The sequence below is a fragment of the Liolophura sinensis genome, chromosome 1 (genome assembly GCF_032854445.1).
Source record: "Liolophura sinensis isolate JHLJ2023 chromosome 1, CUHK_Ljap_v2, whole genome shotgun sequence".
Lineage (NCBI taxonomy): Eukaryota > Metazoa > Mollusca > Polyplacophora > Chitonida > Chitonidae > Liolophura > Liolophura sinensis.
The window spans coordinates 10300182-10327633 of NC_088295.1; the positions used below are offsets into that span (position 1 = coordinate 10300182).

Below are 27452 nucleotides of genomic sequence, written 5' to 3' on the forward strand. Positions count from 1 at the left end.
CAACATGCTGTCATCAGAGTTCTAAAATTCAAACATTTATCAACAGTGTTTAATACTATGTCTATTCGGTAATTATTGTACAACCTACTCGTTGTAACTCTCCTGTAATTTGTTGAACAGAGCAGGCAAAGTCCGTTTCGTTTTCGTGTCATATACGTACCAGATGTGAAAAGGAGCACCGAGCGTCTAGCCCCCGGTAACTTGATACACTGTGGAGACTTGGATAGGAGGTTGTCGTCCGCAGCAGCCCTCAGAGTTTGTCCGCAAAGTTTCGGCAGCAGTTGATGCTCGGCTGAGATTTGTCACGTAAGCCATCGTACGACGTGTACAACTTCCAGAAAGTTCAACTTCAAGAGAGCACTGTGCCGTCCAACGCAAGCCAATTTTAAGAAGAATGTGGATTTCTCTGTAGTTTGGAAACTCTTGCCCAATTCTTAGTTGCCTCCTTCATCGATTTTGACTGACAAAATGCAGCTTTCCAGTTTGAATGAAATACTTTTTGTACTTGCCTGCGTGGCACATTTTGCGCATGCCGAACTTTTCACTGCAGTTGTGGAACTTCAAAAAGCTTTGTACGCAGAGAAAGAAGTTGCAGGAGAGCTGAGAAAATACATCCGATCAGAAGAAGAAAGACTTGAAAAATTACGAGCGTGAGTATGACTTTGGAAAGTAGATTTTAATTCAGAATCAGATGGCAATAATTAGTATGAATGTTGTTGTGGGTTAAAGGAACTTGCATAAAATAGCCAATATCATTGTGGAACGTTCAACGAAGCAAACTATAGGTCATGTAGGTGACAATAAAGAAGACATTCCAACAAATTATGCAAAGAAAAAGACTTGTGGCACACAGTAATACTCTTATGTTTGTGAATAGCTTGTGAATCATTCAATATAATATGGAATCGTTAGCTCAAGAGGCTGAAGAAGAATAGAATAAGTAATTATTTAGTAACAATGTATAAAACATTGAATGGTTGATTCCTTATTGAATATATTTAAATTGGATACACATTCTCTTAAATACGGGTTCTTTTGTGTACTTGTATGTAGTGGTTTGATATCTTGCAGTAATTAAATTAATCCCGATAATTCAACTCCCACAGGCTTGACAGCATCCTTATGTTAGGAGGCTTGTCTGGTACCTGGCCATGGTTGGTGTCATCTGCCCATAAACCTGGGTACTTTTAATGTGGAATAGGCACTGGGACTTGGTCAAGTGGTCAAGTGCTTGTGGGCCACTGGTGATGATAAACAGTTGATGTCCCTTATGTGGTCATCTGCACAGTCTTACATTCATTGAAGACCACTTGTCTTCAGTTAGTATAGTGTGCTTATCTGTACGTCACTTGTGGAAAAGTTTGTCAGTAACTTCCCATAGGTCAGTGGTTTTCCCCAGGCACTTTGGTTTCCTCCATTTGTGAAAGTGACTTTCATCACATAGTGAAAAATTCTTCAGGACGTCATTAAACAGCAATCAAATAAATAGATTAACTTGTGCATGGATCTAAATACAAATCTTCGAAATAACAGCAAACATTCGAATTCTCTTTAATGAAGTTTAGGAGTCAGTGGGAAAGTTTCACATAAGAAGGGCTTTCCAGTTTTCCATTCATTCAAATTTCACCTCGTTTTGTTAAGCTACATTGTGCCTACTGTTAGACTGCTAAATTTTAGTACTAGAAAAATACATGGTAACGATGTGCCTGAAAAAGGAGAAAGAATGATGATTATGGAAATCCTGATAGAAGTTCTTTTTCAAGTATCCCCATCCTGGAGATTTCCCAGATAGTTATGGGTTTCCGAGGGTCTTAAAGAGGTTATACCAGAGATTATTGGTATCAGACCACAAATTGATTTTTTGAAATTCCATCACTTTGGTACTCATATTATTAAAACTTTCAAAAAGTATAACTGTTGGCTTGTTTGTTTTTTTGGTAAGTATTTTGGTATACAACAGTAACTTGTAAACACATACCACAAGACAAAGGAATTAAAGGTAATATACAATGTACATGTACGAATGTATACTGAGCCCCAACATGTACTGCAGAGGAATTAACAATATGTACAGTACACCAAGCCCTGCCCAGCTATGTGAACCTGAGCTTATTTAATTTTCTGTCTGACATGCACATGGAATTGTAGAGCAACCCACATTATACATTTGTACAAAACATTTTAATACTGTTTAATAATATGTTTAACACTGATGAATCTGTTATTGTCAGCAGTTAAAATTTGAAAAATTTGATTTGCTCATTTTTATAATGTTTTTTTTTTCTTTTTTGGCCCTTCACAATCTGCACTGTAGCTTTTTTAAGTAGAGTGCATGTAGGCAATGTTTTAATAAGTTGCAGTGTGCTGATCCACAGTGTGCACAGGTTGAGGCTACCACATCTTGTGTGACATTTACCTGGTTTTAATTTATGCACTTATGAAAGAAATACTTGTCTGACAGCTAATGCCTAATGTCATATATTCTCCTTTGTGAGACAAAAAAAAATACTGGTATACTAAAAAAATAAATAAAAAGCCTGTTTAGTTATTATAAATATAAAAAATTATTTCTATTTTGAACCTGTTTTCAATATATGTAACCTGCACCTCTGGTTTTGATTTAGTAATTTATTGTTCTATTCCTCACCTAACTTTGACGTATAATAATTCAGTTTCTCTGCTTTTTCTTACAGAATAGCCAGCGATTATGAGCGGCATGCTAATTTAGCTTTAGGAAACACAGAGTACTATTTAGCAAATCCAGTCAATGCGTTTTTACTTGTGAAGAGGTTCACTCTGGACTGGGGAAAATTAGACAGCTTGCTCAGCACTCAAGCCAATACAGGTAAGTTATGAATCATGTTTTTGTTTTGCTCTTGTGGAATTTTTTTCTTATAAAGGAAGATCTTGAAACATTGAATCAAAAAAGTTTATTGAAGGAAGGACAGTGGAAGAAAGACATCTGAAACTTACTGACAGGCAATCACTTCACATTTCCTGTTTTAATTCTGCAAAAAAAACTTTAAATAGGAAGACAATACTTAAGACAAGATAGTTTTTTTTTTTGATGTTATAGTGGTGTATTAATCAGATGAATTTCACACATCAAACTATGATCTTGTTGAAAACAAAGTATCTTTAAAAAAAATAAAATATTTTTGCTTCTTAAAAAGCTGAAGGCATTAAATTTCAAATTGTGTGTCAGTTGATATCTGTTCAAATCAAGCCTTTTCCCAGAATGGATATAGGGGTTCTTACTTCAGCCCTGCCCCTAAGCCACTTAACATGGGAGGTTTATGACAAACAACATGTATGAGATTGTTGCAAACACAAGTCCGTACCTCTGTGATCAATTAATTTCACGTAATTAGGCCTGTAAAATGAAAGTCGTGCCTCAGTGACCCCAACAGACTGAATTACATAATTACATTCCTATTTCTTTAGGAACCATTTGACTAGGAAATAAAGATGAAAGGCATTTCACCAACTTGTGGCTAGTAGATATTTTACCTGTTCATGGGCTACTTTTGATAATAAGTATCCTATATGTACTATGATGTCTAACCTTGCCAAGTTTTTGCTTGAAAACCATGTTTTCTTCCTAAATTGTAATACACATGTAATCACCAACACACATGTAATCAGTAGCGAACATGTGTCACAACAGATTGAAATATTGAAACAACATTTAAGCCGGGCCTATGCCAAGTTCAAATCTCAACTATCTGCCGGGTGGCACTGCGCTTATACCGTCCACGAATATTGTCTGAGGGAACAAGCCGTAATGATGGTCTGGTTGAACTGTTTCTTTATGTCATAGGACATTATTCAGGAGTGTTATCAGAGTAGGTTTCAGTCAGTTATGGGCTCAGGAGAGAACTCACATCAATAAACCTGCCTTTAGTTTTATAAGCATTCATAATGTTCGCTAAGATAAAGTCTGATAGTTATTGGTTACTGAAATCTTTGTGTGAACATTTTAATTTCTATGTAAGTTGTCTAAAACCAAGCTTTTAACGTTAGATTTCTTTCGGGTTATGCTAGCACAGTACAATACCCACCAATGCGATCGCTTTGAGTGCAAGTCCAGCTTATGCTGGCTTCCTTTCCAGCTGTATGTGGGAAAGTCTGCCAGCAGCCTGCAGATGGTCGTGGGTTTCCCGCGGGCTCTGCCCGCTTCCTCCCACCATAAGTGAAGTATTCTTGAGTACGACATAAAACACCAATCAGATAAATAACTTCTTTTGTACAGGGTTTTCATTTAGAATTAGGGGAGGAGGTCAAAGCTCCAAAAGTAGGCAGATGAACTGAAAGCAGTTATGTCACAATTACCATTGATTTAAAATTAAATCTTCTAATTGCTTCATTTTCTTTTCTCTTTGATTATTTTAGTTATGTTTTCAATCTTTAGTTCCTCTTGTAAGTGTCAAAATAAGATCAACTAACCAGTTAGGATGATGTATTCCTTGTGTTAATACCACTTTACCAGACAAGAACAGTATAGATTGGCACTGTCTGTGTTATAAACGAGCAGTAATTAGAGTAATTGGGAACAAGGAAATGTTTTACAGCACATGTGCTGTCACCTTATTCATGTAGGAAACCCACAAAACTGTTTTGATGTACGGGATAAATCTGTCTGGTGGACAGCTCTTAATTAGGACTGCTCGACTGGCCGAACCTGTGATTATAGGATCCAATTTACTGACTGTCCCTCAGCGGACGTCCTCAATAAATAATTAGTGATTAGAATGAGAAAGTAGAGAGATTCTATTCCACGCGTCTCCGGTATGACGGTGACATATGTTGCTTTGAAGCAGACGCTGGTCTGTTGTCGGCAGATTTACCTGTATTTAGAGCTCGCAAAGCTGGTGTCCTGGTGACAGCTCGTTTTTTGTAAACAAAGCTTGATAAATTCATCTTACCTAGAGTGAGAAGGTCTACACCATAGCAGAGACACTTGTGCTTCCTGTGTTACTAGGTGTCTGGTCATTAGAACAGCAGGGTTAGGAAGGAATAAGGTGTCCTTTAGACTACCTACTGTGAGCATGGGCATGGATGCTGTGCCAGATAAAGGGTTGCATAATGTAGGTTCCTGATTAATGCCTGGAAGAGCTGTCATCGCTTTGAATCATGGCAACCTCTGTAACAAAGAGAATTTTTTTTTACATCATTTCACCATTGTGAAAGCCTGTCATGCCTGTAATTACTTTAGTTTGACGTAAATTGACACCATAATAAAAGGTCTGAATTGTACAATTTGTATGTATGTAGTGGTGAACATGTCCTGTAATCTCCTTTTGCTTGTACAGTTGAAAATTTGCATGCCAAATAGTCCTACTAGGAGCATGAAAATTTTTTTTGTGAACATACTGCATACCATATTGTAATTTCGTTTCTATCCAGATTAGGGCTTTCATACCTTCATTGATATGTTACGGACGTTAGGGATGTGAAAGAGGTTTTACAAAATCTTGGACAGTTTTGACAGGGTGTATTTCCCCATTCTGACTGTTCGATTGAGCCCTGGTCATGATGAGTGGGAAAGTCTGTTGGTGACTTGCTAAAGGTTGATGGGTTACCCTCGGCACCTCACTCCACCCATAAAACCCACCATGATCACAGGTGAAAAATCCATGAGTATGGCAGTTAACCACAATGAAGCCAAGATGTTAACTGCCTACTTTTATCCCCAGAATTGCATCACATTTAATCTGGATAAATCCATGTAAATATATCTTTCTTTTTTATGATAAACTTACATTAGGGATAATAATGGATTAATAGAATGCTGAAGAAACCTTACATCTACAATTTTAGTATGGTGGGCTCTTGTACTGTATTATGTGGTAAACCTTGCTTGAGTACGGCATAAAACACCAATCAAATAAATTAATAAATAAACTGTGCCATGCAGTATTCATTGTTTCATTGATTTATTGGATCTATTGAAACATTAATTATGATGTCACTGAACATTCGTGACTTGTCAGTCCTTGATTAATTTCTAGTCCTGAATATTTTATAATGAAAGATGCCTACACATGCATCTCCTAGTACCAGAATTGCTTATTAATTAAACATTGCATGGCAAGTTTAGTTGCAGATTGTTTTATGAAAACTCTCTCAATTGTTTAAGTCCATATTTATCGGCATATATACATGCAGTGAAAACAAATTTAGGTTGATGTTTACCATACTCTAACAAGCCAGTGTACAAGGACTTGAGTGAGTCAAATGTGTTGCAAATACAAGAGATCATAGCATAGCACAACTGTGCAGTATTGTGTAGTGTTTAGTACAGTCTAGTCAATGTTATGGACCAGTGTCTAATTGCCATTTGTGCATGCAGGAAAATGATTTCCCCATAAACAGATGGTTAAATGTTAAAACTTGCCTGATTTATGACTAAACAGGAAGTGGCCTACATAATATTACATGTACATCATTTGTAATGTTTTCAAGTGCTATATTGTACTACCAGTGATAACATGCTTTATGTTGTGTGGGAAACCAGATACTATTACTGTATTCCTTATGCCAATAAGTTATGAGAATCCTGGATTACCTCTGTAAGAAAGATGCCAATGATGTCATGTATATTTTATTTACATGTATATGGCAGTCCCTCTCATACTTTCAGTTGGTGTTGTGTGAAGCATTGTGGCTATATTGAAGATACACATGATATAATAAATACAGTAAATGCCGAGGATGCATACACAAGTGGATTTTAAATGCCAAGATCAGGAGAGTTTAAGGAGTAGTTTTTATGGTTGATCTGGCTGTAGTGAGTACATGAATTGTGTGTGTGTGTTGTGAATGTGATTATCAGAGACATCTGTACATAACTGTTCTACAGCTTTATCCTGTGGAGTGGGCACTATTAAAATGGTTGATTGTTTCTCCTCAGTCGGCGGAGGAAGTGGGCTTCCACAAATTTCCCAGCCAGCTTGGGAAACTCCCGCAAAATGTGCATCCCTCATGACCACATAAATATACCTTCCTGAGAAAGTAATAGCAAGTTACCATGCTGATGTTGAAGTTCAGTGATGTAAAAATATATAAATACTGGATATGTAGAAATATGCACCATGGCTCTGTAGGGATTTATTTAAAGTCTGATTAATAAGCTTTGTTCCATAAACAATTTATAACGACCACTTTTTACCTATGCATGGTAAATGTAGAAATATGCACCATGGCTCTGTAGGGATTTATTTAAAGTCTGATTAATAAGCTTTGTTCCATAAACAATTTATAACGACCACTTTTTACCTATGCATGGTAAATGTACAATTCATTTGAAGGATAATTGTATGATTTTCATATTATCAGTTTGATGAAAATAGCTTAACAAAACAAGTTAAAACCCTAAGAAATCAGTGTCATTTGTTGTTATAAATGTGGTGTTAACTTGGTAGCATGTTTTCCATTATTTACTTCTTACCCTTTATGGCCTAAATCTTAAAATGTTATTTACATGTATTGAGATGATCTCTCCTTGACATTATGCTACAATTCTGTAAAACTTTCTGTAACTTACATGTAGACTTGTACATAAAAAAAGACATACTTGAACGTAAGGTAAGCATTTTTAGTTTTGGAGTTGTGTAGATAAAAACTGGCAGGACTGGGTTGTACAAATGTAAATAAGTATAGCTTAAACAAGCTGAAGATCATTGCTCAAACCATATTATTAAATCGGCAAATCATTTTTTGTAAAAGTACAAGCACAATTGTTTCACACCATTGGTAGCTGACCAATGTATTCAGGAATAAATGAAAACTTACATTCTACTAATATCAGATACATTTATTTATGTCTTAATTTATTTGATTGGTGTTTTACGCCATACTCAAGAATATTTCACGTATATAACTCAGGTGTGAGTTTCTAATGCGATGCTAGTCTTTTGATTAATTATGCATAAACCACATTGAACAGTACCTGTGTATGCTACATTACATATAACATGGATAGGTCTTGTCTGGCCGGCGAAGTACCTGTGTATGCTACATTACATATAACATGGGTACGTCTTGTCTGGCCGGCGAAGTACCTGTGTATGCTACATTACATATAACATGGATAGTTCTTGTCTGGCCTGCGAAGTACCTGTGTATGCTACATTACATATAACATGGGTACGTCTTGTCTGGCCTGCGAAGTACCTGTGTATGCCACATTACATATAACATGGATAGGTCTTGTCTGGCCGGCGAAGTACCTGTGTATGCTACATTACATATGACATGGATAGTTCTTGTCTGGCCTGCGAAGTACCTGTGTATGCCACATTACATATAACATGGATAGGTTTTGTCTGGCCTGCGAAGTACCTGTGTATGCTACATAACATATAACATGGATATGTCTTGTCTGGCCTGCGAAGTACCTGTGTATGCTACATTACATATAACATGGATAGGTTTTGTCTGGCCTGCGAAGTACCTGTGTATGCTACATAACATATAACATGGATATGTCTTGTCTGGCCTGCGAAGTACCTGTGTATGCTACATTACATATAACATGGATAGGTTTTGTCTGGCCTGCGGAGAAGCCTCTATTCATGTCATTTGTTTATTAGTCTCTGAACCTTGTATTTTGGGAATTGTGCATTTTTTTTTCTGTCGCGATTGCTTTCACTATGATATGATCAGATGGTAAAGCTCATGCACTCGCTTATTAAGAGAGAATGCATTTTTTTATACGTCTATGTAACACTGAAGTACAGTGGTTGAAAGAATTTTGAATGCACTTGGGGTTTTGAAAACTCATCGTTGAGAAGTCTTTTCCTAATTGCTGTTTATTTGTTTATTCCAGACCTCCTTACAAGAATAAATGAGTTGCGTGCTAATTTCCCAGATGTTGAAGATCTGAATGGGTGGCAGCTGCACTGTGCGGCTGCAAGACACTTATCAGCTGAACACCAGGGAAATCGCCTCTGGCATTTTGGGGGGACACAGTGTCGTCAGAGCTTACAGGTATGTTTTCCCCATACTAAATCATTCCTCCCGATTTTCTTGTCATCAGTTTTCATGCAGTTTTGTGTTGCATTTTATTTCCATCTCGACTGATGAGCTTCCCAAAGTAGAGTATTGTGGTAATTCCAACAAAAGATACAATCATGCATCATGTCATATCTCTTATTTTACATGAACTCATTTGTTTAAATTTTTTTTTACAGAATTCATAAATATTTTTATCTTCTTTTTCTGTTGAGTTTGCCCGTAAAGCATGTCATAGAATCTGATTTATTATTAATCGATAATCCTAAAACTGTATGTATTTTTAGTCTGCTCTTTCCTAATATATTTGCTGATATTTTTGTATTTTGATATGTTTGCCAGAGGATAGACTAGAGAATGTGATAGCATGATTAGAATGACATCTCCAGTTTTGTGCAGTTTTGGGGCTTTTTTTCATGATGCAGTTAATCTTTCCCACCTACCCTTGTGCTCCCTTTAGTTCTCATTCTGGCAGGACAGGCTCGTTAAGCAGGATGTCTTCCCCTTTTTATGACATCACTCACATAATGTTTGCATCCAGGAGACCTGTTTTATGGCTGTGTCTGAGAACTGATCGATAGCCCATGGAGATTTCATCAAAGTGACTCTGACTATATGTGATCCAGCCTAATAGCTTTGTGTTGACTCTAATTAAGACCAGATGTTCTTCAGAGACCATAGTTTTTTGTCTTCTTAGCTTTCATCTCAACCTAAACTATCCTCAAGGCAGTTCAATCCAGTCCTGCTCTTTTTGTTATTGAATGTGTCGGAATCATGCAAAAAGCCAACAGTTCAAACTTTGACCAAGGATGTAATACTCTTGTTAGCTTTAAAAAGAACATATATGTACATGTGTACTTGTTTCCATTTGAAATTGTACTACAACATCTCTTAGGCTATACACTTGAGGGATTCAGCACCATTTTGTTCACTTTAAACACTGTATATCATTGTATAAACCCTATATTGTCTGTATCTAACTTGAGGAGAGCAGCGACTGAGATTGTGAGTATGTTGTTGTCCATCAATCATAATGCACTTTTTTTTCCCTGATCTATCCTCTGAAAAAGGTCTATTAAATCCTGTGTGTCATGATTTGTAGTTGTTTTTACATCAGGAACAAAGGTAACAAGTGTTGAGCCTTGGTTATTCAAGTCCATGTACTTCTTACCCTTGGGCTGAAAGGAAGTCAGTTATTTTACGTGTCAGTGTACATCTATGTCTAGATGTCTAAGTATGGACACCCATTGTGCAAATCAGATGGAGTTTTTATGCTTCTGATTTGTACTGCTAAGCTGTTAATATTTCCCAGAATTTAATATTCCTAAAACAAATCCACATAGAATCATCATGATTTACCTAGCAGATGTACTTCAGGGATTGTGAGAAATTCATTGGTCATTACTTGTTCCCATTGAACCAGTCCTAAGTGATGATTTTATGTTCACATGGTATTTTTTACTTTTGTACACTTCATTTATAATGCATTGCATGATTACAGTGAACCAAATTTAGCTTTGGAGCTAAATGTACACTAAATATACATATAAATCTGTCTGTACTTGCTTATTTAGTTGTGTGTTGGAAAAATCTCACTTATGTACTGTATGACATTGAAATGTGCGCATGGATTTTGTTGACTGTCAGTTGTATTGCTAAAACATTTATAACCCTGAGTATATACTGTCCTTTGGCATGTGTGTTATCAGTGAGTGTTGTGTAGTCCAGCTGTTAGCTGGTTTTGTCAGAGTGTGGACAACTTTTCCTTACCCCTTCTGGACTAACTCACTTTCTTCAAAGAGCTATGAGTTATTCATTGTTTCCTTTTGCCATTTCTGAATTGTACGTATATGTAACCCACTGAAAAGATTCTGGTATTGGATCTGTGACTTCTGGCAGACTTCTGCTATCAAACCAGACAGTCTCTCTCTTCATGTGTGGGTGGGCCATGTACATGATAGACAACTCTGCCAGGAACACTCTTTTCACCTTGTCTCTACCCCCTGTTAACCCCTGCATGTGGAATGTGTTGATTTCAGCTGGGGACTGCTTCCAGCTGGGCAAGTTGGCCTATGAGGACACCGACTACTATCACACTGTCCTGTGGATGCAGGAGTCCTTACTAAGGCTGGATGCTGAGCTCAATAAAACAGCTGATAAGCCAGATATTCTAGACTACCTGTCTTTCTCCATGTATAAGGTAAAATGTACAGGTGTTATTAGGTCAGGTAGACTTTAGACCACTCTTGAAGCAGAGGTAAATTTACCTGTTTCTTCTGAAATCTACATTCACTTTCTTAAAACTCTGCAAATAAGTCACAAAATTGTCAGGGGACTGGCAATATGTATTTTACTGGTGAATGTCTGAATTTGATTCATTAGTTTTTGAGCAAGAACAGGTATTTTAACCTCTATCTATAATATTATTAACTAACAGGTCATCCTGATAAGATTTATTGCATGTAAGTGATAACTGGTCTCAGAAATCTGTCACCATGCCAATGTTAGCGAAAAGTCCACTTTTTTGATCAGTCTTTAATACATACCAGATATGCCCAGGACAAACCGTTGCTGTTCACGGGCTAAACAGTGAAAATACACATCTAATAAAAACAGAAAATGGACGTTTCCATATTGGCACATATGGCATCTTTTCGACCTTTTTTTTTTTTTTTTTTTTGTTTTTCTGTAGGCTTTAGGATGAGTGAAATCACACAGTGAAATTTGACACAAATGGTTAGATCACTTGGGAGTACTGTACTTCATTTACTGTTAACTATTAAAAGGAAAGACAACACAACACTACCTTGAACACTGTTTTGCCTTTATGCCATATGAGTATGGGTGGCACCCCTAACATGTCACCTCTCATGGCTTCTTAAGAATTCCAGATTAAAAGATGATTTATACATCACAATTCATCAATTGTGGCCATTTAGGTCTGTTTCCTCTTCTGAAATAACCAAAGTGAAATTATTTGTTGTCTTTCCTTTTAATGATATTTCTAATGTACATAATGACTATTACAGGGTAAGTTTTCAGTTGTAATTATATGATGAAGATAAGGATATTTGATAAGACAAAACAATGCAATCTTACTTTTTGGATAAGTTTGAATCCGCTAAAAAATTATTAAAACGTTAAAAGTTTTCAGGGGTTAATCCAGACTGGCAAGTCATTCTGGAAAGAACTTCGATCTATTCTTAATTTTGAAAAAGTGTTCATGTTACTTGTTTTTCTTTTTTTTCTAGCAAAAACAGCAAATCTGAAAGTTGTAATAAGTTTTGTGATCAATAGCGTGTGAGATTAGGTCTTGTAAGATAATGGTTCCATTTATTTCCACATCTACAAATTGTGGGTGCCGGAAGTGGAAATATGGCAGTAACTCTGGCATTTCGCAGTAATTGATGGACATCTGCCCTGTTAATGGGTCTCTGTCTCATACATATGGTACTGACAGGTAAATGATACACACATTCATCATAGAGCCAATACAGCACATAACTGGCTAAATGATGGGTGTTTGAATGCTGAAAAGGAACTCCCACTGGAGTGTTCAAGTACATATAGCCAAGATATTGGTACAAACAATTGAACTTAAATTGCTTATGGAGACATAGATATTTAGCATCAGTTTATCATTAAGTTTGCCTGTGTAATATATTAATATATGGTACATCATATCATACATTCTGGTGAACACTTGTTCTTACTAACCTTGTTCTGCCTACTAATCATACCTCTAAGCTTGAAGACTTCTGACCTCACTTTCCAAGGATTTATGATTAATAACTGTATATATTGCATGATGGCAAATTATAATACAAAATTCTTGTTGCATAAGCACATGTATAGATGAAGTTGAAAGTATTGCATCTTTTACTACTACATGTGTATTGAACATTTCCTGTCTAATGATGATCACAAGTTGCATGATCCTGGCATGAGAACGATTAGGCACATGTGCATTTCACTAAGCCATGTGGCTTTATGTTTGTGTAACCCAAACTCTAACATGCTTGCAGCACGTTAATAAGGACCATAACTGCTTCCTTTGCCTTTGACCAGAAAGGTCTTATGGGTGAGTGATCTCAATTGAAATGCTGGGCTTCCCTCAAATTTCCAGCTGAGGACTGTTTCCAGCTAGGCCGGTTTGCTTACAACCAAAAAGACTACTACCACACTGTGATGTGGATGCAAGAGGCACTAGAGCGGGGGATCAATGAAGTGAACAAAACCATAGAGCGACCTGTTGTTCTGGACTACCTTGCCTATGCTATGTCCAGGGTAAGAGTTGGCTTCTGGGATATGCCCCTTAAACACAGTACTGTATAACATACTGATCTTGTGGGATACGCGGGTGATTGTACTCTGTCTATAGTTTGTCATGCTGCTTGATGCCCTTAGCCCCAGGACTGGTGGCGGTTATAGTATTGTAATCAGGCTCATTTCTAAACGACTGCTGCTTTCTGTGTGGTGGAGTTCAGGTTCAGGATGACCTTGTTATAAGCCTACATGTTCTGTTTTCCTTATTCTTTTGGTAGTTTGGTACCAGGTGACAGCTTTACCAATACGCAAACACTCAAAGTAACCGTCTATACATGTGATAAGGATGTTAAAATGTCGGTAAAAATAAATCAGAAGTTGTTACCCATGTAGAAACTTTGTGATGTTACTTCTACTTGCCTCTTAAAGAATTTACATTATATCTGTGTGATTAATTTCTTATTGATTAATTTTATCTTTTCGTTTGTAGCAAGGAAACATGATGCACGCACTGAAGCTAACAAACGAATTACTAGAGCTGGGTAGGTGCACATTTATGTAAAGATTTAGACCCCTAGTGTAAGGATTGAAAAATAAAGAGGCCAGGAATTTATCAATGACCGAGTGCCTCACATGATGTGCAGGTTTTTCAGATCCTGAGTGTATGTCTGGGAATTTGCTCTTGCCAAAACATGTGTTCTTGAAAAAGTGGATCAGACATGATTAATTCTACATCTCATATGTACATGTACAGAGGAAGGTTAATCTGCCATGCTTAAGAATTTGTCTTCATTTTTTATTATCGTTACGCCACACAAAGTATGGGTTTAAACCTGGCCTGGGACAGAATTTGTAGATTTCCCTGCTTTCATTGCTTGTGGGGCCTAGGTGACAAGTGGTGATTATTAGTGAAATATTATTAAGTGCGGTCTATATCACCGGTATGGTGAGCATACATTTGTACATCGCTTGTGAAAAGTTTATCAGTAAGTTACAAAAGGTCAGTGGTTTAGTGGGCACTCTGGTTGCCTCCACCCACTGACACCCATTGTTTAAGTGAAAAATTCTTAACTTGCAACTGCCTACACTCAAAAATGTATGTGCACTACATTAAATAGTCGTTGTCTTAGAGGTTTAAAGTCGGGTGTTTTGTCAGGCATTGGGCACAGGTCAGAGATTTTAATTCTCTAAACAATCTGATTTCCCCCATCCATATACTTGACCACTATCAGAAATTCAACAAGTCCATAAAAATTTTAAAATCTTGGGCTGTCTTAATGGTATAACAAGTGGAAATTAAGGTAGCTGGACATTTTGATAATTAAAGGATAATGGATGTACCGTTCAGACGTTTTGATAACTTATTAGTTATTTGGAGATTGTTTTACATGTATAACAAATGTTCACTGTGGACCGCTGATCTCTAATCTCTAATCAGAGAATGATGGAAAACAGGGATTGCGGATATTTACAAGTTGTATATTTGTGCAGTCCCTGTTCAAGTCCACTGTGTGAGATAGGAAATACAGGTACATAAATGTTGTCACTTGTATCTGTTGTCCTCTATTTGGCCTGATATGAATATTGCAGAGCCTGACCACGAGAGAGCTAGGAACAACAAGGCCTTTTACCAGTCAAGTCTACAGATAGAGTTGGGAGATAAGCCCCTGAGTGACGATATCGTTCCTGAGGTGAAGAACCCCAGGCAGATGGACCCCTACAGATCCACAGAGGAGTTCCTCACCTATGAGGCGCTCTGCCGGAACGAGGAGACGCAGGTGAGCAGTTGGCCCAGGGGACAGAAAGCTACGCCCAGACTAGAGAATACAAAGCTATGTTCTGGCTCAGGGGACACAAATCTGTGCCCTGCCCAGTGTGTGTCCAGGTGACACAGCACTACTTACAGGCCCAGGGAACACAGAACTTCATTCTGGCCTAGAGAACACAAAGTGGCACATAGCTGCTCAGGGGACACAAAGATACGCCTCTGGCCAAGGACTACAAAGCAACACTCTGGCCTATCAAAAATAAAGCCTATTGAAATTAATCCCAATTGGCATATCTTGCTGTTTATAAATTATTGAATGATGGGATAGCCACAGTAGCTTAGTGTTTAGCAAGAATCTTATAATTTGACATTCATATAGTGAACATTTTGTTTTAATCACCACTTGGTAACATTGAACTAGTATTATGATTAAGCCTTTTTAAAAGCAATACATATATTGAGATTTAGATGGATCCCATTCGTCCAGGTTGAGAAAAGGTGCTTAGCTAGAATCAGCTATCATGACTGGGATTTGTACAGACTGTTGGTACTAAAAGTCCACTATTTTGCCAAGTGGAATGTACTTGAATGTACTTGCTCAGTGTTATGGAAGTGAAATATCTGCTACATGTGAACAAAAGTCCTCATTCTTTGAGCGCCATGCTGTGATACCCCGCGCTGACTCTTCTGTGTGCCAATGCTGGAAATTGTCTTGTCAGCCTCTCTGACAGGAAATTTTGCAAGATAATTAGTTTAGCCACATGTCACTTGCATGTCTAATCAGGAGCTACATTTAAATTCTAGCTGTCTGGCAAGGTAATGGAATTGCTTGCAGCTGAATGTCCATTTAGGTTACCATAAATGCCTTATTCCTTTTTTGCCAACACCGTCATGTCATTGGATCCAAACAATACATAAAGGCTCATTCTTTTCCAACCATGGTAACTAACTAAGCTTAAGCTTATTGAATTGAAATAGATTTTGTGATAATTAGAATCTTAAAATAGGCTCAACTTGATAACTTTATAATTCATTACTGCCTCTAGCTGAGTCACTTAATACCTATACATCAGTAATAATTTTCTTCTACTGGTCACTGTACATCACCCATCATTTCATGGAAGTTTTCAACAGCTACCAAAAATTAATCACATTTTGTACTACTGCAAGACTAATTGTTAGTGAAAAATTCTGTTTACATATAAATGAATTGCTTATGTATCTTCTCCTTGAATCCATAAAATTTTACCATTTTCTATCATTTTACCAAATTTAGCTAGATGTTTACACAAATTGCAACATATTAGTCAGTAAATTCAACATATTACACAGAAAGTGTGACACTTTTGGCAGGATGTACAATATATTACATGGAAAGTGTGACACATTAGACAGGATATACAACAAATTACACTAAAAGTGACATTAGTCACTATGTACAACATATTACACAAAAAGTGATGCATTAGACAGGACATGCAACATTTTACACAAAAGTATGACACATTAGACAAGATATACGACATATTACACGGAAAGTGTGACATATTAGCCAGGATATACAACATATTACACAAAAATGTGACACATTAGCGAGGATGTACAACATATTACATAGAAAGTGTGACATATTTGGCAGGATATACAACATATCACACAAAAATACGACACATTAGCCAGGATATACAACATATCACACAAAAGTGTGACACATAAGACAGGATATACAACATATTACACAGAAAGTGTAACACATTTGGCAGGATTACAAATGTGCGCACAGTTTGGTATTATAAAGTATATGATGTGCCCTATTTTAACTTACAATAGTAATATAAAGGCTATAGAGAGAGTTGTCTGTAACAAAGACTGGCATGTTCATTTTAATAATGTTTTGGTGCTGGTAAAATGTCGCATTTCTGTAAGCTACAAGTGTATCCACTTATATCAAATTATTGTGAAGTGTTTTGTACATTGTGTAGTGGTATTGTATGAGTCCATGTCGTGTTGAAAATCTGTATTGGGTGAGACGCCACAGGTGTCGAGTCCAATGCAGATTTCCAACACTCGGACAAGTAGAATACTACTCCAAAATGTACAAAGCACTCCACAATGACCTATTTATTATATAGATTAAACTGTCTACCAACTAAAACCTCGCGCACAAATAACGAGCAAAGATACACGTATAGATTAAGCTGGCCTGGAGGAAGGTCTTTCGATCTCCCTGATATCAGCGAGCAATGCACTCACACTCCGCCCCTCCCACTGCTTTTATCATATGAAGTTACCTCCCTTTGCTACGGTACAGTAGGAAAAAAAATACTGCTCTTGAAGATCCAGTATCGCTCCAAGTACAGTACGGTGACATGGTACGATGCAACGGATTTCATTGGATCACATTTATATTAATAAGAGTTATTCTCCTCATTGTTAATATGTAATATATAGAGTCCATTAGTACACAGTATGTGAATACCACTCCCCAACTTGACCCTCATATGTCTCTGTAGGTGTATGCTGACAGGCACAAGTTGAAGTGTCAGTACAAGCACAACAACCACCCCCTGCTACTGCTGGCCCCTGTCAAGGAGGAGGAAGTATACTTGAACCCCTGGATTGTCATCTACCACGACCTGATGAATGATGTAGAAATACAGACCATCAAGGCCTATGCCACCCCCAGGGTAAGCACCTCTGGCACAAAATTACAAGTGATAGAGATGTCTTGCTGAAGTGACATGACAGTAACGATGGGTTACATTTAGGTTTCCAAAGTTATCAAAATATTGGAACAGTTATAGTTTGTGTCTAGGACTTTTGGTAAGATACTGTGAGATGGTAATAGATATAATTAGCAAAACAGTTAGTTGAAGCACTTACATTACTTTCTGAAGTAACAGATAGCCCTAGTGGAATTTTCCAGGCATGGAAGTTAACAGCATAATGTTGGTCATTGAGTACATTTCTGGGTGATGGTAAGGTATAATTGTGTTGTATCCTTCTGTCTGTCAGTTGAATAGAGCAACAGTTCATAATGCTGTAACAGGCGAGCTAGAAACAGCTTTCTACAGAGTTAGTAAAAGGTATGTGCGTTACTGTAGGGCATGTAGCCTGTGTCTGCATAGTGGGCATGCCCAAGCTTCGTTGCGACTCTCTCCTCCTCTGCTGTGTGATGTGCTGTGACCAGAGAGAAATCGCTGTTTTAACATAGCTGTCATTTCTTGCCCATGTCCGTGTAGCCTTAGATCATGCGTTGGTGTATGCACCAGTACCTGCTACATACATAAGTGGGGATCTGCATGATGATGGAGCATGTAGTTTTGTCAGCGCACTTCTGTATACTTACTGCAGTATTTACTAACTTATATGGATGTTGTGAACCCAAAATTTCTGGATATTGAGAATTTTTTGTATTTTTTTTTTTTTTTATGAATCCTAGATTTCTTTTTTAATGAGAAATTATCCAAAATTTCAGCACAGTTGTACATGTAGAGTATAAGATGACAAAGGAACATTTTACAACCTAAGTTGGAACTATTTTGTTGAATGACATTTATGAGTAAAACTCATCTCAAAGATCAGTTCTTTCTGTTATAATTTACAATAAAGACACGTGTGTGTTATAAATAGAATTGCTCAAAGCATTGTTTTAGATGTAAATTAGGTGAGGCAAGACAAATTCAAGAAACTTTAAAATGTCCTCATTTACTGTACACATACATGTAGATGTGTTTGCTTTAGCTTGATTGATGGTATTTGTAGATGTACAAGTTACATGTATATGTGCACCAGTGCCATTTGCTCACTATTTTTGTAAGAGGAAATCAGGTCAAGGGACATGTCAAAGCATTTATCAAATGGAAATCAAGAAGCTGCTCAGTCTATCTGCATGTATTGTACAAATGGCTGCATGTTACGTCTTGTTTTCTGCATGTTTCTCACCTCTACAGCTGTCCCGAGCCACCACTGGGACAGACGCCACTTTAAGCGAGCACAGAATCGCCCGCAGGTTTGCTGTCTTTGCCTGGCATTAGCACAAATGTGTCTACCATACACCTCCTCTGACTTAATACAAGTAGTTTCATTCAGTCTGTAGCTGCTAACCACCCATGGCTCTCTGCTTTCTAAAATAATGGTGATCCATAAATCAACCTCTTCAGTTTTTCAAAATCACTCTCGGTTGTTCTTTATATGAAACCAAAATTTTTTCCAGCATTTACCCTGGCATTTTGGAATGACAAAGCTGCAAAATACAGGAGTGTGGCTTGGGACTGCAGAATTAACATTGAGATGACAATCTAGATTTAGTCTTTATTCTTTCATACTGCATTTTGTATCTGTTGTAGTATATTGTGTTTATATATCCTAGTATCTGGAAGCAGTAAATGCATGGAGATATGTGATAAGATGTTACTGATATTACCGCAAGACAGCTACCCTACCTTTGTCCAGAGGGTTAAATTATCCTAAGTTCTGGCTTGATGCAGTCAAATTGTGTTTGTCAGCAAAGCTGAAATGGGCAGGACCCAGAAAAAGGGAATGCTCTCTTTAAGAGGCTAAATGGGGAAAGACTGTGATGTGAACTACTTTTATAAGGTTTTAGTGGCACAAAATGGTTAAATAAAGGAGGGAAAATATGACCAGCAAATCTGTTGGATGCAGAACAAATGTGATTATTCTAAATATATGCAGAAACCTCTGCTATTGGAGACAATTCGTATGGTCATGCTTGCCTCTCTGATTTATTAGGTATTACCTATGCCAGTATGGGTGTGATTGCTGTCCCTACCCCTGAACATTAATACGTATAGGGTGTTTTGGAGTGCACTAAGTGATAAAAATAAAATATTAAATGTATCAACTAAACGAGAAATTGTGGAATAATTATGCTCAAACTATTTGTTGAATTTGCTTTTTAATTACTGCCTCCATGGTTTTCACATGGCTTAGAGCACCTGTCAGCTTTTTGTACAACTATCACTCATTACAAATACATGCAGGTGTATGTAATACATGCACTTGCAAGAACCACGAGCACAAATACTAGTACGTATGTGTCTGTGTGTAAAAGTTAACATCTTCAAAGCACTTGTGTGTGTTTCTGTAGATATAATATATTCTAACATTCCATGTCGCATCATGCTATTTAACCAACTTGGCACTTCCATTGTGTCATCAAAAATAATATTCAGAAGTAGTTTTAATTTTTTATGTTGACAGTAACCTTTGTTAGCACATTTAAGTATGTAAAATTGAATTTCAAAGAACTCTTTTTAAAGGGGAAGTTTATTACGGTAAAGGTGAAGACTAAATTGTGTCAGAATGTAATATACTTAATTACCATGAGTTTATTTTGGTCAAGGTGAAGACTGCAATGTGTCTGAATGTAACATACTGATGTTAACTATTCTACAAGCAAAGCCACACGTTCCATGGGTTCATGTAATATGTTAAAAGTTTATTTGATGAGAAAGGAAAATAAAACTGTGATGCTAAATTTTGAAGTAACTAAATCTGGTTTTTTAAGCATCTTGCATGTTTTTTTTTTGCCTTCAGCGCTTGGCTAAAAGGATTTGAGCATCCAATATTTGAACGTATTAACAAACGGATAGAAGCAGTGTCTGGAATAAACCAGGAGACCTCAGAAGATTTACAGGTGGGTGTATAAATTTTCCGTAACTGTGGTGTTCTGTTAGCTCCCATCGTTTAAGCCATAGGCATTTTTTCTGTGAAATCCAGAAGTACTAAAATGAATTTAAAATCTGTCTAAAATAACAGTAGTGCTGATATTGTCAAAAAACCAACATTTCATCATGTGGATGGGGGATAGTTTGTGCTTATCTGGCCTGTTAGTTCATCACAATTCAGTTTCCTGGAGCTATTTTTCAAAACGGTTCATCATATGGAATTGAAACTTAATACATACTTCACCATGATCACTTACAGAAAAAGTTTAACTTTTGTGTATTTATTACCTGCCAGTTTGAGGACTTCTTCCATAATACATTGTTAATTGTATTGAAATTAAACTTGGTACATCTATCCTCCATGACAAGTTACATAAGTTCTTTAAGAGGCATATAGAAGTTAACGTCACAAAGTTTCTATATGGATAACAACTTCCGATTTATTTTCTGCTAACGTTCCGACGAACATTCTAACAGTTATCAAACATGTACATTGAAATGTCAGTAAAAATAAATCAGAAGTTGCTATCCATATAGAAACATGTCAAGTTGCATGTCATGTTCAGGTTTTGTTCTTTTAAATGTTGATCTTGAGCATAACTGTTATTCTGCTGGCCGGAGCCAGTAAAGGGAGCAGCACTTATCAATGCAACCTTACTGGATGTATTGTTCAAATTCAGCCCCCATTTTAACTGCCCAATCATTTCTGACCGTCTCTTTCCAGGTTGTTAACTATGGTATTGGAGGTCACTATGAGCCACACTATGACTTTGCCAGAGTAAGTACTTATATAGTTATGTACAAAGTCTGAGCCATTGTATTGATAGATATAATGAAACAAGGGAACTCGTGGAAATGATTTGTAAGTACTGACCCATAAGGGACATGGCAGTTCTCTTTTTGTTGACTCTACATTTTTTATTTTCCATTTTAACAGTTTTAACAGTCTGAGTTTTTTGTTGTTTTTTTTTTTTTTTTTTTAATGCAGCCCCCCCCCCCCTCCCTTCCCCAGTAAAGAAAAACTCCCAGAAAAAGAAATTGTGTGGGAGTTTTGTAATTTTGTTGTTAAGCAGACGAAAAAAAACGCCAGAATTCCCAGAAAAAGATCTTGGGACCAGTGATAATAAGGCAGTCGTATCACGTTTTGCTTCACTGTGGATGCTGTCACTGGGTTATTATCTCACAGCTTGGGATAACTAAGCCAGTCATTTGGCCGCAGGTATCGTGATTTAAACAAGACCATGAACCAAGTTGTGCTGCAATAGGCTGAATGTCTCAGGGCCCAAGGTCTTTTCTGGGAATTTTCTCTCTTCCTTTGGGCCTGCTTAAAAAAAAAAAAAAAAAAAACATAGCAAAAAAAAAAGAAATTTGCCATGTCCTTTATAGGGCTCCGTATGTAAGAGTAAATGAATGTTTTTGTTGTTATTTCATCTTAAATTACCGGTGTGATGTTTGTCAATTGAACTTGTGCAGAATACTCTTCTGTGAAAGAGTAAAGCTTTAAGTCTTGCTTTGTGCTATCAACCAATCAGTTTCAAGTGATTGTGTTTTTTCTATAGATGTCACTCATAAAATGAAATACCATTGGTTTACATCCTCGGATAACCTACTGGGTGCAGTGGGCATTCTAAATATTATATACAGGTGTTTTCACTTTTTGGAGCGAACAGTGTATGCCTCTTTGGGGCCACTTTAACAAATCTTTGTAGATTAAATTGCTTGTAAATCTCTACGTAAATGACGTACAGCTGACATACACAGTTTGTGAAAGTGACATCATATTAAAGAATGTGTGCCTCAGCTGTCTTTGAAAACCTCTTTGAACTATAGCATGTTGTTATTATTCTGTGAGACATTGGTAAATCAGGATATTATGTCCCATGACACTCCAGCAGACCTTGGTCTGTTAGAATAACCTGTGACTGCAATCTTCCGGTGTCCTTATGACAGGACTTAGGTCTCCTATTGATTTTGTGTCTGAAGACACTCCAGATTAACTGTGTCTCGTTGTTTTCCTGTGGCTCATACATGTATGTCGTTACCTGAAGTACAGATAATGGTGCTAATTGTCATTTCCTCCAGACAGCTTCCGGTTTCCAGTGAAGCAAACTTGATCATTTCGTTCCACCAGATAGCGGGTCTTCCCTGGGTTTTTGCAATGAACTAATTGCTGATCGGGTTCTTCCTGATTAGGTTGTGGTTTTATGTCAGGCAGTGTATCAGGCACCTGCCAAGGTGTGGTTGTTTTCTCCTTCCCATTGGGCTTTTCTCAGTTTCAATCCCTTGTGAATCTGACCAAGCGCATATAAGTGACATTTACTTGAGTTCAACTCCAGTAAACACCAAACACCAATCAAGCCTGAATTTTATTAAATGACCCCATGATCTCAATAGGCAGGATGTATAACTTCTGAAAAGTATTTAGCTTATGCTTTTATATCTGATACTTTTGTTGTGTCCAATGATCTCTGTGCACTTAGAGGCTTCACTGTTGTAGATTAAGATGCATGTACAGTCCTCGAAAAGCAGAGGCAGTTTTATTTAAAATCCAGCTTACAGTCTCAACCACATTTGTTCTCTAATAATATTTTCTTGAACTTTTAGGTCAGGACAAACCTGATTTCAAAATTATATTTTAGCTTGGATCAGTCTCATACTTGAGACTACTTGAGAATATGTCTTGATTTTGTGTCATATGTGGGAAAGTTCATGAGTTTCATGTACTTGTGCCCAGGTTTCCTCAGGACAGTTTGGTTTCCTATTACCATGAAGCTTATAGCCATTGTACCAGTATTGGTATGTCTTATTGTGTATGGTATTAAAACTAAATCAAGAACCTATCTTTCAGAGGGAATCAGAGACTCGGTTTTGACGTATTAAACTTTGAATTTTTGATATTTGGTAATAAATATATGTATACATGTATATTTACAGGCAGATCTTCCTATTATTAATAGTTACCTGTAAATATGTATATTAATGGCACTCAAGATTTTCAATAATTAGAACTGAAAATTTGAATTGAATGTACATTTATGGCCTAAGATTTCACCCCCAGAATTAGTTGCACAATTTGCTTTCATGTGTTTTGCTGTTTTGATGTTTGTTTGGAAGATAGAATTACAGCAACAAAAGCAATATATTATGAAATTTCTTTATCATCAACAGTGGACATTTTGGGGTGAAATTTTAGGTCATTTATCGTAATTATAGCGTAAAACAGGTACTACAATTGGGTTAAATTCCCAATGTAGGTATCTGAAGGCTGACTAGAAGATGGTATGATACTGCGGCCTGTTTGCCAACTGTGTAAACCCTGAGTACATGTATGTTCATATTGAAAGCATGGGTATAGTCTTGCTCAGCTGGTAGAGGTTGGCATGTAAGGCTGTACAATGGAATGGCATTATCCTAATGGTCAGTGGTAAGTGTGAAACAGAGATAACCTGCCATCTACATGGTGCATTGCAGAGAAAGGAAAAGACTCCGTATGAAATACTTGCTGGGAACCGGATTGCAACCGTGTTGTTCTATGTAAGTCACACTGCGTACTTGTCACATGGTCAACGAGAGAAGCCTGCGGTGGATGTAAGAATGGGGTGCTGGGTAGACAGGCTTTAGGCAGGACTAATACACTAGCACATACAGAGGACTGCTGCACCTATTTCTGCCATACCTGTGAATGATACAGAGGATTGCACTTGATAATTCTATGTAATGGTGCATCCAGGATGTGTGCATGAATAACCAGTACATTTGGACTTGATGATGTGTATGAACATGTAGGTTTGGAGCCATGTTTCACCTTCGACTGGATAGGTCATTAACATCTTCAGGGATGCCTTTCAGAATTCTTACTTTCAAATGATATCCTGATGAAACTAGCGTCTAGTTTCGTCAGATGAAAAAAAGCTGTCAGCGAAAAATGGAACATGGTCACTGCCCTGTCTGGTGATTGCATCTTTTATAGGGTCTATTTGACATGAAGTGAAATTTGTAGGAACAAGCATCCAGAAACTTTATTAAATGACCTGTATCAGTAATTTGGATGGCGCATTTAGTGAATCAAGGCTCTGTATGGACTGGGTGTGCTGGTCCTGCTTGTAGTCTGTTACCATAGGAGTTAGATGCATTAGATGTGCAACCACCGAACTGTGATGATTAATTTCTCTTTTGTTTGTAACCTAGCTTGTATTAACTGTCCTATCATTGTCACAGAGAGACGAAAAACATGCTTTTCCCGAAGAGCAAGCAAACAGGATTGCCACACTGCTGTTCTATGTAAGTTTAGATGTTGTAGGAGTCCTCGCTGTATGACAATTCTGCGGTCTTAAACCCACCAAGCTCTCTGCAGGTTCTTCCCCACCTGATCGCCTGCACTCACCCACCTTGTCTGTGTTTGCCACTGACTGAGAAAGGTTGTGCTTAGAACTAGCCTGGCTCTAGCCACTACTTACACCACTGCAAACAAACCCCCCATTAGCAACTACACCTAGACGCTCACACAATTACAGTCTCGACAAAACTTACCTTTTCCACAGGGGTCTGGGGAATTTATTTAACCAGTAAAGAGCGCAGACCAAGTGGTGATTGAATTCCTTTCTCAGGGGTAGGGAACGGTAGCAGAGGTGCATTATGTGGCATTCAAGCAGTTGACAATTTGCCAGAATTGTTGAGGGGAGTATAATCATGTGGTGATAAATACAGCATTGTGGACAAGAAATCAATTTCACCCAGGATAGGTGCACCATTGCTGTCAAATGATGTGGAATAATAAAAAACAAGTTTACTTTGGCTGATTCGTATGTACTGAAGGGTGGTGGCTTTGTCAGGGCACTCCAGTTTTCTCCAAACATGAACTTGACTTGTAAATAAAAGTCATAATCATTTAGGGAATTCGTCTCGTTTAAGCAGTGGATCAGAAAGTTTTATGGAATACTTGTGAGACAGTATTTGTATGACAATTTTATCCAGAATCATGAAAGCTGCCATTAAAATTCAAGTACATGCACGTGTGTGTGTTTCCCCATTTTAAGGTAAAACAAAAATGATTAAAAATTGCAAGATAATGTAATTTTGACACATACACTGTATTAAATATAGCTGAATTAGGCGTACAGTATTTGTGAAACAGTCGGTGGTGTGTGATTTGGCATTAGTGTAGGGGTATGGTGAGGGGTAAAGGTTTGGTAGCTGCATGTATGGGGGGGGGGGGGGGAGGTGGAGGTGCACTCAGTGCTGTGGCTTTGTCATGTACATATCGGCTCTGGGCTTGGTCAAAAATAAGCTGCATTAACATTGCACTGTTCTGAATATGTGAGGTGTGGTTAACAGTAGATTTGCATGAGCTGTAATTGCCGTTTTTATATGTAATGTGTTCAGATGTTGTTGAAAAGTTCCATGTTATTAATTTATGCATTCTTACGTTTTGGGTTATAATGTACATGTACGTGGGAATATAAAATTCCTCTTTTAATCTGCTGCTAGTTCTAAAAAATAGTCACCTGCATTAAATAAACATCTTAAGTTTTTAAACTTTTCTCGAGTAAATTTCAGTTTTACCACTATATTTTATCTGCATGTTGATGCAATTTTAGAAGAAGAAATGGTTGTGATATTAGCTCACCAGAGTGACTTGTTTCTTGTACAGATGAGTGATGTGGTTGCTGGGGGTGCCACTGTCTTCCCCTACATTGGCGTCAAATTATTTCCTGAGAAAGTAAGTAATCCAGGCCATCCTTTCCTTTATATTTTAAAATAACTATGTAATTTTTGGTGGGCCTGAAGAAGCAGAGGAACTGGGACTTGGTTTACATACGGAGCTATGATACAATCTAGTAAATTTGCATTTGACGCAGATTTGTGACCGCTTTATTAAAGAGGCCATCAAATTTTGTGAATAAAGTTTCCTCTCTTCAGTTTTGTAAATAGTTTGTTTAGATTGAAGGAAATCTAACATTAGGAATTATATATATATATATATATATATATATATATATATATATATATGTTTTAGGAATGGCAAGTGTTGAAAATGTGTTCTAGGCAGACATGTTACAGGTTCATGCATTGTATAATTGTTTGTGTTACGTAACAGGGTGCAGCGGCGTTCTGGTTTAACCTGTACAGAAATGGAGAAGGAATATATGATACACGACACGCAGCCTGCCCTGTACTCTCTGGCTCCAAATGGGTCTGCAACAAATGGATGCATGAACGAGGTCAGGAGTTCCGCCGGCCCTGCAGCCTGCGACCTGATGAGTAATCATTGTTTAGATGTACATCGCGCCCCATTATAGGTGTTCCCATCATTGTGATTTTCATTCCATTGATCTTCAAATCGCGTGCTTCACCATGGCATTGGGTGTTGAAAGCTACAGACAGTATGCAAATATCCTGACAGGAAGTTACTTGTATATATTTATATCATGATGTACGTATGAATGCATAGATGGTTCTGGTGTGATTGATGTACTCTGATAATGGCAACTTGTATTCACACACCAACGGTACGTCTTTCTTATTCTTCCTACCTTTTCTTCTTTGTGTCATTGACTGAATGCATGATCTACTGTAGCGCCTATTTAAGAAATTCCTTCTCATTGCCACCAGTGATAAAAGGCATGATTACAGCTGTTTGTTTGACATCACTTAACATTATAGACACCATTATTTGTCAGGCAATAGAAAATGTGTTCACAAGCTTAAGTACT

General features: G+C 37.4%; 1 protein-coding gene across 1 annotated transcript; it reads left to right on the forward strand.

Moving 5' to 3' along the window:
• The first annotated feature begins 207 nt into the window (after positions 1 to 207).
• LOC135461359 (prolyl 4-hydroxylase subunit alpha-1-like) lies at positions 208 to 27298 on the forward strand. Its single transcript, XM_064738446.1, has 15 exons — positions 208 to 650; positions 2694 to 2845; positions 8831 to 8991; positions 10133 to 10140; positions 10915 to 11222; positions 13142 to 13302; positions 13772 to 13823; positions 14872 to 15059; positions 17563 to 17736; positions 18065 to 18135; positions 20609 to 20708; positions 21464 to 21517; positions 24211 to 24273; positions 26390 to 26458; positions 26837 to 27298. Exons 1-15 carry the CDS (start codon positions 469 to 471, stop codon positions 27002 to 27004), a joined length of 1911 nt encoding a protein of 636 aa, XP_064594516.1. The 5' UTR covers positions 208 to 468; the 3' UTR covers positions 27005 to 27298.
• Positions 27299 to 27452: the final 154 nt, after the last annotated feature.